The 13,873-nt window shown below is 41.8% G+C and overlaps 1 protein-coding gene across 1 annotated transcript; it reads right to left on the bottom strand.

The window, feature by feature from the left end:
* Positions 1–399: 399 nt before the first annotated feature.
* On the bottom strand, positions 400–12,815 carry ALG8 (ALG8 alpha-1,3-glucosyltransferase). The gene is made up of 13 exons (XM_059820133.1): positions 12,736–12,815; positions 12,043–12,121; positions 10,515–10,708; positions 9,068–9,177; positions 8,052–8,119; positions 7,385–7,511; positions 6,672–6,775; positions 6,434–6,554; positions 5,997–6,136; positions 5,024–5,163; positions 3,248–3,345; positions 2,076–2,148; positions 400–707 (listed from the first exon to the last, which is right to left on the bottom strand). The coding sequence occupies exons 1-13, from the start codon at positions 12,813–12,815 to the stop codon at positions 476–478; spliced, it is 1,566 nt and encodes a 521-aa protein (XP_059676116.1). The 3' UTR covers positions 400–475.
* Between the last annotated feature and the right edge of the window lie 1,058 nt (positions 12,816–13,873).

Genomic DNA, 13,873 nt, shown 5'->3' on the forward strand with positions numbered 1-13,873 from the left:
CTTACTTGTGCAGGTGTCACTCAAAAGTAGGGCTTAGACTGAGATTAAAAAAACACAAAAAATGCTCAAACAAAAAATATCAAGTTTTTAATTTACATATTCCACAAAATGCAGTTACAACGCTCTCTTCTACACAGCAACGATCCCTTGTAATTTGCCACAGCAATTTTTATTCAAATACCAAGAGTAATGGGAAAGCCGGGCAGGTTTCCCTCAGGACACAAGTCTGGACCTTGTTAAGCTTCACAGTTTATCCACGGCAAGTGGCATCTCCCCACACCCCATGTTGTTGTGACGAGCTCTTCCGATCAGAGGTATCCTCGTTGGGCAGTATAGAAGTGCTGGAAGAAAAACCTCACCTCGTGGCGATGGTACACATACGCTGTGTCTTATCAAGAGTTGTATGTCCTTGTGAGAACCCCTGACCGTGCCGGATAATCCCCGTAAACCTGGGCCTGGTCCCAACACTGCGGCTTTACTCGGCCTTTTGTCTAACAGAAATTCGTTCGGTCAAGACAGAGACATAGAGCTTCAGCCAAGCGTATGTGATGCCCAGAGCACAGTATACAGAGGTCAGCAACAGAGGGACAAAAGGAAAGTGCTGCTTCCAGGTGGTCAGAGGAAATATAATTTCACAGAAGATTTCCAAAGGCACTAGTTGGATGAGGTAGATTGTTTCAAGCCAGTTAAGGAGAGGCCTCTCTCTCCTGTCAGATGAATTAAAAAAAAAAAGATAGTGTTAAAATACATGATGTTAACTAAAAATAACTGTTCTGTTTTTCAGCTATCACTGGTGACCAGTGCAAAGAATATCCCCTGTTAGTTCACAATAAGGCTTTAAATAACAATTTAAAGAGTTCCGGTAGGAAAACCCCTGATAACAGGGTACAGCTAATTTCCTTATCACATGGCTTTCACACCAAGTTCCAAGATGCCCTGGAATTGAAGTAGAAATCCCAGCAGCCGCTCTGCTTCACCTCACATCATTCCAGCAAACAACTGAACAGAGACCTTCACACACAGGTTTGTTCCATGGAAGTTGTTCTACATCCAAAGACTGGAAATGTCAGATTTATCTTAACCGCTGCCCCCTTCCCCCAAGCTTTCTGTAGGATGTATGAGCCAATCTCTCTTGCAAAGGGCATTGGTGGTAGGGTTTTGACTGCAGGTAGTTTGCAGGGGAATTCATGTTCTTCTGGAAGGAATTTGTTTTGGAAAGTTAGGAACAAGGAACTTGCAAAAGCTCCATCTCTATGCAGAAACTAAGCTTCTACAGAGGTTTTTAGTTAGAGCTCTTGAGACAGAATGATTGAACTCTGGAACACCGAGGGGGAAAAAAGCAGTCTGGTTGAAAGAGGATGACGTACAAAAAGCAGATGACTGAGGTAGTGAATGCAGGTTTATAGCATTTCTGACATCCTTCATTACAGTTTGGCTTTGCCATGAAAAGTTTAGGAAATCTGAAAGTGGACACTACAGGGGTTATAAGGATAAGCGTTATCTTTGGTCAAGCGGGTAAGAGATCAATGGCCTGTAAAAATACACAGGATGATTTGGGCGATTTTATGTTCTGAGAACCAAAGTGTTTGCAGGAGATTTGTTGACAAATTACAGCTTGTAAATTTATGTTATTTATAACCTCCCCCTTCCACACATGAAAATACTAAGTACCACTGCAAAAAACCACAGCAGTATTTGTAACTGCTAGCAGAGACAAACAATCTCCAGATAACTCACTGTAGTAAAGTGCTCCAATACTGAATTAAATCCTCACAGGCTAGAACATTACAACTTTGTGCTTTAACAGTGCATCACGCAGGTGGGGATTTAGAGCCTGCTGGGACTAACTGGGTAGCTGTCAATTCAAACATAACAAGGATGTGCTATAATAATCTTAACTTAAGCCTTGCCTCCTGAGAGAAGAGCAGAGGCAGCAGCATCTTTTGGCTAGTAACACTTCAATTTGATACTTCAGCATCAGTTTTCTGCGCTGTTTGCCCCTTACAACAACACGGTTCCCAGCGACAGAAGAAATGTTTTTGTTCTTGGCTTTGGGAACAAGTTTCTTTAATTACCTGAATAGAGATTTCAACGAAGAGAAGCTATAAACAGTAAACAGCAGCATAAGCAGTATTTTAATTGGAAGTTCTGAAATACAAGGAACATAACGTACTTTTAAGATTAATTATAAAAACCTTTTGCCATATAAATTGCAGTATCTTTAAATCCTATTCGTCACACATGCATTGCCCAACTTAATTATTTTCTCCAAACAGAAATAAATATTTTACTGCTTAGGACACCTAAAAATAAGCATAGATATTCACTAAAGCAAATGCCAAGCATTTGCAATACACTTACTTCAATTACCTATAAACGTACTGAACACACTGATTATAATTACAATATGATAGCACTGCAAAGAAGATTTTACTATTAAAAATTAAATCAGAAATTACTGGGCTGGGATGCTTAAAACAAATGTGACAACACTATCTAGTTAGATAGCTCAATGCTGTCTAGTTCTAGGTTGCATGGTAGATGAAAATTAAGTAATGGAGAGGCAGAGGAAGTTTCCCATTTCTCAAAGCAGCAGCTTTGCTATTGCAAATAGGCAGCATCAGACCAAAAGAGTGCGAGTGTCTGGATTTGAACTCTCCCAGAAGGGTGGCAACCATTATGCAATAGTTATAGCGCTGTCGTAGCTATGAAGGCCTAAGGTTTAAGTGAAGCAAACAGACCCTTGATTAATTGAAAGGGGAGGCAGCGGAGGAAGGAAGGAACCGCCTTTGGTCAGAGACAAATCTGTCCCTATACATAGATTTAACTGATGCTGCTGTGTGATTTTTTTTTAGCTTAAACACATTACTGATAGCATGAAGTAGCAGTCAGCTGGATAAGTCAGCTGGAAAACAGTGGTTTCAAATTGTCTTTATCACTTGTATGACATGGTTATGTTAGACAGGGGGAAATTTCTATAACTGTGGAAGAATGAGGCATAATAGTATTGACTATGACTATTTCCCATCTCTATTTCAACTCAAAGCCTACGGCTCTTCCACAGCTTTTTAAACCAATGTTTCTTTCCACTAGTTGGAGAGTTTATATTTATGGAAACAGGCTGACATACAGCCTCTTGCAACTTTCAACTTATTGCATGAAATAATCCAAAACCATTACCTGCATGTCAGCTCTGCAAAAAACCCCAAAGCAGTAAGATGAAAGCAGAGAAAGGAACACACTTTACCTGGCGGTGTGAACAACAAAGGAAAAAGTGAGAGGTGCCCTGTGGTGGTCAGAATCAAGTAGATGCCAGCATCCTTCGCTCTCTGAACAGACAACAAGCTAAAAATGACAAGAATTTGTTATGCTTTTGTCTTTTAGCAAAGAAACTTAATTTAAGCAAAACACTACACAATTCACAAGAGACTGAAGAACAGGTCACAGAGTTTCATAGTACCCCAGTCCCTCCAGACACTGGACCTTTGATGGAATCTCCTGCTTCCAAACCACGTGGCCTCAGAGATAAAAAGTGAAGGAGAAAAATCAGCCAGGAAACCCTCCCCCAGAAAACCATATACCCACTGAACACAGACATCAGAAAGGCCTGGAGTTTTCTACAAATGGTCTTTTTCCTTTGCCAGCTGGCTGCCAACATTGTCATCCCTACTTTTTCTTCTTTTTGTTTTTCCAGTGTTAATTCCCTCCCTCCCACAATTCCCACTTCAAGAGTTTAAGCGTCACTAAACCTTTGAACAGGAAAAAAAACATTTGCAGCAATACTGGTCAGGCAGCTTATGAACTACAGCCTCATTTCTACCCTAAATGGGCATTTTAAGTCCTTTTGGTAGAAACTGTGTAGTCTTCTTGTCAAGCATAGTGCAGAAGGCCCCTTTCCTCAGCTGGCACCTGAACAAGCTACTAGTGTTTTAAATATGAACCACAGCACTCATCAAGGCTTGAACTGCCTGGCAGCTAAAAGACTACATTATTCTTACATTTGTTCCTGCCAGAGTAGATCTCTAAACTTAACTATTCAGAGAGAATAAGAACTAAATCAACTACAAATGCTTGCCAAGCTCGAGTATGACAGCAATGTCAAATGCTTCAAGCCAGGCAAACCAATTAAATTTTTCTCTTCAAAAGGCAAAGCCACAAGACACACAACAAATAGGTCTTGGACTTTCCAGGTGCAATAAGAGTACTGCAAAAATGCAGTAATAACAGTGGGGGAAACAAAAGACTAAGAAAGCAGCCTGCTTTTGTCCACCACGTCACATGAGAGAAACATTTTATCAAGCCTGCTCCCAAGCTGTCACTAAGAAAAGGAGGCTTCAAGGGTAAACTAAATTAATTCTTTTAAGAGCTGTGAGTCCACATGCAGCCTAAAGTCTGAACCCTATTCTTTCACAAGCATGGTTTGTTTTGGGTTTGGGGGGATTTTTTTTCATTATTCTAACAGCAATCAAGCATCTGAATCAAAACCACAGAGATTTTCTGTATACTATGCATCTTAATACAACTCAGCATTCAAAGAGACACAAAAGAGTGTATGTAGTGCGTAGGCCTGTGTATCAGACTCCTAAATTGATTGCTTAATCACCCCAACACCACACGCTCTGTTCTTCCGATCTTTAAATTAGTACAAAGCTTTGCTGTGCCCCACAGAGCTGATACAGGAATCAGCTACTACCAATAAAGCTCTACTTAAAGCTTCTGTCAATGCAAACTATTGTAAAGTTCAAGTCAGTGTTAGTATGTCATAAAAGATACTGTTTAACACCACCCCAGTTTCCTACATATGCTATACCTGCATCACCACATTCTGTTGCAAAGGCAACCACATTTTATTGTGCCTGAAATTAATTTACTTGAAGCACACTAAAACTTTACAGCTTAAGGCATTCTATAAACATGTTCATTTTCCGAAATATACTGAAAACGAAGTGATCCTCGTTGAGGAATCCTCAACAAGTGGCTGCAGGTTCAGTTTGGCCAACTGCTACATACAAAATTCACTTACCTTAAAGGCAGAATAGCAAGGAGTATTGCTTTTTCATGCACGTGCCAGCCAAACATGAAGGAGCTCAACGCACAAAGAACAAGGCACTGAAGAAAGCCTCTGGGCCCTTGAGGTTTAAACCAAAGACAGAAAACAGAGGGCTAGAAACAACAGGCAAAAACAGGACTTCAGTGAAAAGTCTGGCAATCCTGAACACAAGCCATTGTCCAATGAGATTTTTTCAATGTTAATAAACACCACTGCACCCAGGTTGTGTTTGTGTGGCACATGCACTATATGTGCTGGAGGAACCGTATCTATCTGGATGTATGAGTAGAGCCTTAAGGCTCTACTTAAGGCTTAACAGGAGGGGAAAAAGGAGACTGAAAGACTACAGCCAAATCCCTGTTACTTGTCTTGCAAGAACTGTCTTTGAATCTAAGCCACTAAGCTTATTTTATCAAAGTTACTACATAAAAGCGTTGCAACAAAGCTTTCCAGATAAAGGCTAGTTGCTCATTAGAGTGAAAAAGACTCTGTAGCCAGGTAATTACTTAAAGAACCTTCAATGCTTTGCTTGTCATGTGAAGAACACTAGGCTTACCTGTGGCTCATGCTGTTAGGAACACCATAAGCTGCCCTAACAGTTCCATCAGTATCTCTACTCATATCTTAGTTCATCTACCTTCTATCACAAAAGGTTACTTCTAGTTCAGCATGCAGAGTAGTTTTGATCCAAGATTGCTTTTAGCAATCTTTTAACCGTTCTAGAGCTGACACGGGCCATAATTTTAGCCATGCTTGAAGAAATTTATATTGTGTATCAATAAAAATATTAATTCCACATTTATCCTAATAATTGTTTTTATTTTTGTTTCTAAAGAAAATTTATTTGTTGCCCTAGAATTAAAATTCATGTGAAGTGCATGCTAATCAAATAAAACCTACTAGGGACAAAACACATCAAGTTTCAAAAAATATTATTTGTTCTTACCAATATAGATATGAAAGTACAGATTAACGTTGCCAGTGGAGTCACGGAAGGGAGGACAGTATGCTGAAATTCTTGAACCAGTCCGCCTGTCATTGAGGCTTTAGGAATTTTTGTGGGATCAAGAAAGTTACACTTTAAACCTGAAAACAAAAGATAAAAAAGCACAAACCGATAAATGTTAATGAAGAAAATGAAGTAGCTGAACTAAGTACATGGCCAAGTCTTTTCTTTAAAGGAATGATTTCAGAGAGGAATGACTGATTTCTGGCCTACTGCTGGAAAAACTTACCACGCACTGGATTTTGCAGACAATCAGGCGGTTTAAGGCAACTTGAAAACATAATTTACTACCTGCATTTCAAATGGGGAAGGAAGACTAAAATCCAGAGAGCTCTATCTGCAAATAGGCACCAAATAGCAAGATTAGCATACTGTACCAAAAATTGTTAGTGCTTTATCCATGGCATTGTACAAAGCCCAGAAGTTAGGGGCCCAATAAGCATGGCAGAGGCCTCGCTTGAAAGGAAAAAGCCGTGAAATGACTTGAGGCAGCTGGCCCTAGAGAAAAGAAAAAACAAGAAAGAGATGGGTCTCTTCAGATGAGACACTGTTTATATATATAACACAGTTTTCTAACAGTTCACAGGAATAATGGGTGAAAAAGGGGGTTATTACCAACACTATGAAGGGGCCTAATGAAAGAGCAGAAACAAGACAGACAATCAGTCCCAGAAGAGTTACATGAAGAAAGCTGAAACTTCTCCACTTCAGGGATCCATCTACAAGAAGCAAACAGATTATGAAAACAGTTACTGTGGCAAGTGGGGAGGGAGAAAAAGCATTCCATGCCAACAGTGAATTGCTAGCACCTATCCAAAAGCAGCATATAGCCTTTTATGGCAATACATTCAGTTCTTCCTGCAACAGTCAGTTTGCATTGACTTCTTCCAAATTGCAGTTCCTGCATTATACAGCCTTTTGGTATTTTCCTCTTTCAAGAGAAGTACCTTCTCTGTTCACGTGAGGAGTACCAGACACGTTTCAGTGCTAAGAAGTGGAGAGAAACTTGAAGGAGGACTTTGGAATAGCTTCTGATGCTATCTAATCATTTCATATCCAGGATAATTCTCATGGCTGCAAACTGCCACCTGCAGTTTGTTCATGTTGGTTTTCCTTAATAAAGAACTCCCTAGAAACATGAATTTTACATAAGTAAATAAATAAATTTCAAAGATCTTTAAAGACCTTACCAACTCTGCTACCCAAGCAGAATTTTTGTTTGACCCACAGCCATTTCATTTCGATGGTATCTGCATGTCTTGAGTCTTCCCCAGGCCCCACTAATTAACAAAATCCCCCAAAAGTGAGCAAGGAAAAACCCATCCTACCTGCATTATTTGCAGTAAAACAATAGGATCGCAGCAAGTAAATGCCGTATGCTGGGGCCACATACATGTAGATGTGTTTGAAATGCAGAAGAACAGCAAAAAGAAGAGCACCCTCCAAGTATCTTTTCTAAAAGGAAAAAGAAAACAAACCCCAAGGTTTTCTACTTGTTCTCCCTTTGTACTAACTTCTAATGGTCCTCTGTTGTACTCCTAAGGTGACAGAACATTTATCATAGGCATAGAAACAAATGAGTATTTACTTCAAACTACAAACTCAGTGTTATGCACAACCAGTATGGAGAAGGAAACTATATTGTCACACAATACTTGGAAAAGTACCTCACCTCCCCACAGCTTCAGAGGTACTTTTTCTAAGGACTGGTGACTTGAAAGAAGGTAAGATGGCAGGAAACCATGCCACATTGCTCAGGTATAACACAGAATTTAGCTTTCTCACAGGAAACCGCAACACTGCAGCATCTGCAAGCAATTATGGTGAGTTTCCAGTACTCCTCTTCCCATAAACTCAACAAATAATTAGACATCCAGTTTAGTACACCTCAACTTCCAGTCACTCTCAATCACTTTATGGGGCTGATCATATTGAAGGTAATTAATGCACCTAAAATACATATGGTGACAACAGGAAAGAGCCACTTGAGTTTACCTGACATAGTCGGGCAACAGAAAGAAGCATCAGCCCAAATAGAAAGCCGTTGTACTGAAAGTGAATATCTGAACTTGAGTCAAGGAATAAAGCAAGCTTCCTTTACTACTATGAGTCTTCTGGGGAAGACTCAAACTTATAAACTATAAATTCAAATTAAAATGGAACTTAAATCAAGAAAGTAACCTTAAATTCACTTCACATAGACATGAAGTCATTACTTAACCATACCTGTAAGCACAGACACAAAATCTACTAATACTAGTACATTATCTTGATGAAATGAAGCGTAACAATCTGACGACATACGTATCATGCAATTTATGATATAAACCAGAACAAATAAAAGGTTAATTCTCCACTTTTTGAATTTTTAAATATTAGTTTCTGCCTCACATTGCTTAATGGATGGAGACGACAGCCCCCACTTATCACCTACCACCTGTACGCAGGCAACTTAAACAAGGACTGGGACAGACAAAACTAGTTCTTCCTATAAAAGGATTACTGTTCTTTTCCCCCCCCTCTGTTCCCCCTCAGCTAGAGCAATGCACATTATGTCAAGACTGACTCACAATAATTGGACTTTCCAGAGTTATTTTTATATCCTCTTTAAAAAACCTTGCTAATTCTCATGGAACATTAACCAACTGAATACAGCCTGAACACAAAACACTTGTAGAGATTTTCCTATGGGACAAACCTAGAACCACACCCAGGAAAAAAGAGGCTCTTTGCTAATACTTCTGTAGGCAGGTGGAGGAGAAGCAGCCAGCAGGAACAGGCATGCTGCTGCCAGACTGGTCCTCCTGCAGTTCTGGCAAATCAGACCAAAAACTAAACAATTTCCATTTTGCCAAATAATAATTCTAATGAAAATGAAGTGATTCAACTAACCCCAGAAACACAAACAGTACTATCACTGCAAGTAATGCTAATAATACTTGTGGGTTTGTACCACACATTGTAACAGATTAGAAAACTCACAAACAACCCACAATGGTTTGAAAGGATACGATCCACAATTAACAACCCAAAATTCCACAAGAGCAGAACGGCAAGAATAAATGTTGGTTTTTCCAGGATATCCTTTGCAGTTCGTTTCCCATTTACACATCTGCAGCACCTGAACAAGGGCAGAAGAAACATAAGTTTTAATTGAAACAGTCAACAAAAACATTGTTGCTTTTAAGAGTTGAGAAGTACACTTAACCTGGAGAAAACTATTCTATTAGCATGGAAGGCAATGATAAAATTCCTGCTTAATTCATCAAGAGAAGTCAGCATCATGAATAATTTTAGTAAAAAGAGGATTTTAAATTTCAATAGCTGTAGTATGTTCCACATGCTAAAGCTTATATTAAGTAACTTAGCCTCAGGTTCAAGCATCACATTCAATAACCACCATTTAGTTGTCATAACCCGTTTGCTATCAACTCCTCATGAATGAACAACGTATTGCTACATCTGGATACAACGTACCAAGTGGTATTGAAGGTCCTCAGTCGGACATTAACCTCTTCCTGGCTTCCCCCCCCCCCATTATGAGCTATTTCTGTTGGTTAAAAAAATCTTACTACTGCTCAGTGTGAAGCCATATGGTCCATATTATTTTTGAAGGTAAAGTTAGATCAGATTAAAAAGCTGTAGATGATTTGTGTTGAAATACTATTAGCAGAGCCATTTTAAGAAAGCCAGCTCATTCATGCATCTGAGTTAAAACAATAAAAGGAAAAAAGGTCACAATGCAAAGCTAGCCCGTTTCAAAGAAAGAAAGTAAATAAAGGAGCTTAGGTAGTGCTCCAATGCAAGAGAGAACTTTCTCCACAGATTTTGAGCAGATAGAATAAAATGAGGTAAGACCTTTACAGGTTAAGGTAGGCAACATAATTCTCAAAACATGTCTCCCCCCCTACTCTTTAGGTGTAAGATAAAGACTTCCGCTTCACAAAGTCAGGGCACACATACAATCTTGATGTTGTTAAGTTAGACTTGGAATAATCAGTTTATCATCAAGAATATCAAAACCACTGGAGTGACTTAGCATACTAGGTGATACTGGCATTTTATCACAAGTTTCCTTTACGCTTCTAGTCTAGAAGAACAGAGTAATAAGAAAAGGAACAGGAAGAAACAGTTGGGTGCACACAAGCTGTCCTGCAAGTCTTACAAAATGAACCCAGCAACAGAAACAAAATACTTGTAACATGTGAAACAGCAGCTAACATCTGAATGCGTACAAATCTGATCACTTGTACAGCAATAACATCTCCAAGAACAACAAAAAGTTATCTTGTGTTTAGCAGCGTGTTCCAAATTTCTCCTTGAACAGGTTAAAGCAACTTTGCTATTTCCATGCATTTACACGCTTATTTATACGAATAATTATTTGTTGTTACTCTAGAAAAAGTCCATATATTAGTGACTACCCACTGTCCTTAAAATTAAAACATTAAGACTTACTCACGAACCGCATATATGAAAAGGATATCTGTAAAGATGACAGAAAATCTTTGGAAGAAGATAGTTGCACGGCTGGTGTAATTCAGATTTTCAATAACCAACATCTTGGGGTCAAAGTACTTGGCAACGTGCGAAAGCGCATATTCAAACCAAGCAAAAAATGGTGGATAATCCAGGGTCCATTCCGAAGTTGCCTAAAGACAAAGTAAGGTTAAGTAGTTTAACATAATCCGTGCTGTTTACAGTCCTTCAGGTACAGTTCATCACAGCAAATCAGCATGCCAGTAGCCTCTATTTAACAGAAACTACTTCACAATAAAGTAGCCAGCTATATGGTGCTGACCATGATTTGAGCTGTTTTCTGTAGTTCTGGTAGAGGGATGGGACATCTCTTCATTAGTAGAAAGAGATTAAACATCGTTTTGTGAATCTGCACCTAGCCAATATATAACTGTCTGTTCTTGATATATCAACTTACAGTAATAGGGCTAATATTAAAAAAATCTCAATAAAATAGCTCACAGCAAATATTTGTCTACATTGGAGGAAACACCAGCACAATTAGCCTTGTGACAGTCTCAAAATTATTTTTACTCATTAGTCAACAAGTCTTATTAGAATTAAGATCTTATCGACAACAAATAGTATTATTTGATCTTTTCCCACAAGGACAGTTATTATGTCCTGACGAATGATTAACTCCTTGGCTATGGAAATAGGAGAGGAAGAAGGTTGGGATGGGGTGTATTTGTTAGCATGTGTGTTCCCAAATGCTTATGTCATGCTGCCAGAAGACATCCTATGCTTTGGTACTGGGATCATGCTGGCATCGCAGAAATTTGTTTTACAGTATTGGACCAGCCTGTCAGAACGTTCTGACCCACACCAATCGTTTACTCCTGGATACACAGTTCTCAGACACTTATGTGGAGGAGTACTAGAGACTATGATCTTTATCCCAGAACTCCAGGAGATATCATGAGATAGATTAAAACCCAATTGTGTAGGTTGAGTCTATCATCAACTTAAAAGTGATTCATGTAGAGTAAAATTGATGCATGCTAGTAGCGCACCAGCAGAGGCTTAAAACTTTAACACAGTGATTGATTTCATAATATACATACCCATTTATATGATTCATTCTTTATCGTGGTAACTGTGTATCATTAATGACAAGAGCGAAGACAGCAGCAATTTAAGACTAAATTTAAGACTACCATTCAATTTGCTCCTGTGTTACACAGCCTTTCTAATACTCCATGTGCCTGACCCGTCTTTTCCATTTCACTTTCACAACTACTAGCAGCTGCCCCAAACAATTCTCATTTTTTAACTAAAAGCTACACAGGGCCAACAAATCATGACTGGTATGTTTTTGAACCACTGCTATACAGCTGCCAACCATCCGTATCCATGACATGTACTTTCTGCATATAAAAGCCTTTCTCCTCTAGCGTTCACATAGGCTGACATACCCAATATGCCTATAATTTATACACAGTTAAAAAACCTCCAAACACATACTTACTTCATAGTACCACTGAGAAAGGGGTAAGTTGTGAGTGATGGCAAGCCAGTTCCTATGTACTTCAAAATCTGTGGAGTAACTACAGAAGGTTTATATTAAGAGTCACATCACGCACTTAAAGGAGAAACATTGCAGAGCACACCACCACAGGCTGATCAGCTCTAGGGCAAGACTTTGATCAAGTAACTCAAACAGTTAACAAAGATGCTGCATGAACTTTGTGCCAAGGACATATACAGGCGACTATAGGACAAGAATTATTTACAGCTCGTCCTTTTCTGGCAATTAGTGCCAAAATTCCAGGTTCTAACTGATTTTTTTTAACAGCAATTTGATTCTTTTTTTTTTTTAAGGAAAAAAGCTACAGTGCCTTTTAAAATTAATAAGCGCTAATGTTTCAGCATATTGAAAGGCCCTCCCGACCAACAGCCGGCCGGAATGGGCTGTAAGCGCCTTCAGCCACAAAAGCAAAGCTATTCCACAGCGCCGAGAGGACGAGGGGGCAGCGCCCTCCAGCACCACCCCCCTCCCCACAATAAGGGCCTTCAGGGCCCCCTCAGGAACCGCGGCACCACGCCGGCCCGTGCCCCCCTCCCCATCCCCGGCCGCCCTGAGGGGCGGTGGAAGCCAACCGCCGCCCCGGCGGGCTGACAGGCCGTACCGACCCGCCCCAGCCCCGGGGAAGCTCCTTACTACGCGGGGATGAGGAGGCACTTGAGGAAGGACACGCCAAGCGCCAGGGCGCGGAACCAGCTCCGGCCGCCCGCCGCCATGGCACGCCTCGCGCTGCCAGAACCGCCGCGCATGCGCCGCAGCGGCCCGCCGGGGCTGTTTAAAGCGCACGGCCCCGCCCACGGCAGCGGGTGCGCATGCGCTGCGCTGCCCGCCGCGTGGCCGCTGCCTCGGGCGCAGCACTGCGCATGCGCGGGAGCTGGGTGGGGTGGCGGAGGTGCTGTGTGTGGGGCTGGGATGGGGTGGGAGTGAGGGCCGTCAGTTGGGTGATGTGGGACCAGGTTTGGGGGTGAGCGGTGGTGTGTGTGGGTCAGGGCTGGTGTGGGACCAGCTATGGAGTTGGGCGGTTTTGGGCCTGAGTGATGTGGAGTTGTGTGGCTGTGGGATCAGGTGTGGGCCTGGTTGGTGTCAGGCCTGGGTGGTGTGGAGTTGGGTGGCTGTGGGATCAGGTGTGGGGCTGGGTGGTGTCAGGCCTGGGTGGTGTGGAGTTGGGTGGCTGTGGAATCAGGTGTGGGGCTGGGTGGTGTCAGGCCTGGGTGATACAGAATTGGGTGGTGTCAGGCCTGGGTGGTGTGGAGTTGGGTGGCTGTGGGATCAGGTGTGGGCCTGGTTGGTGTCAGGCCTGGGTGGTGTGGAGTTGGGTGGCTGTGGAATCAGGTGTGGGGCTGGGTGGTGTCAGGCCTGGGTGATGTGGAGTTGTGTGGCTGTGGGATCAGGTGCGGGCCTGGTTGGTGTCAGGCCTGGGTGGTGTGGAGTTGGGTGGCTGTGGGATCAGGTGTGGGGCTGGGTGGTGTCAGGCCTGGGTGATACAGAATTGGGTGGTGTCAGGCCTGGGTGATGTGGAGTTATGTGGCTGTGGGACCAGGTGTGGGGCTGGGTGGTGTCAGGCCTGGGTGATATGGAATTGGGTGGTGTTGGGCCTGGGTGATGTGGAATTGGGTGGCTGTGGGACCAGGTGTGGGGCTGGGTGGTGTCAGGCCTGGGTGATGTGGGGTTAGGAGGCTGTGGGAGTAGGTATGGAGTTGGATGATGTGGGATTGGGTTGGGTGGTGTGGGGCTGCAGTGTTGCTGTACTTGAAGCAGACTGGGCTTGGGCTGT

The sequence above is a fragment of the Gavia stellata genome, chromosome 1, assembly GCF_030936135.1.
Source record: "Gavia stellata isolate bGavSte3 chromosome 1, bGavSte3.hap2, whole genome shotgun sequence".
Lineage (NCBI taxonomy): Eukaryota > Metazoa > Chordata > Aves > Gaviiformes > Gaviidae > Gavia > Gavia stellata.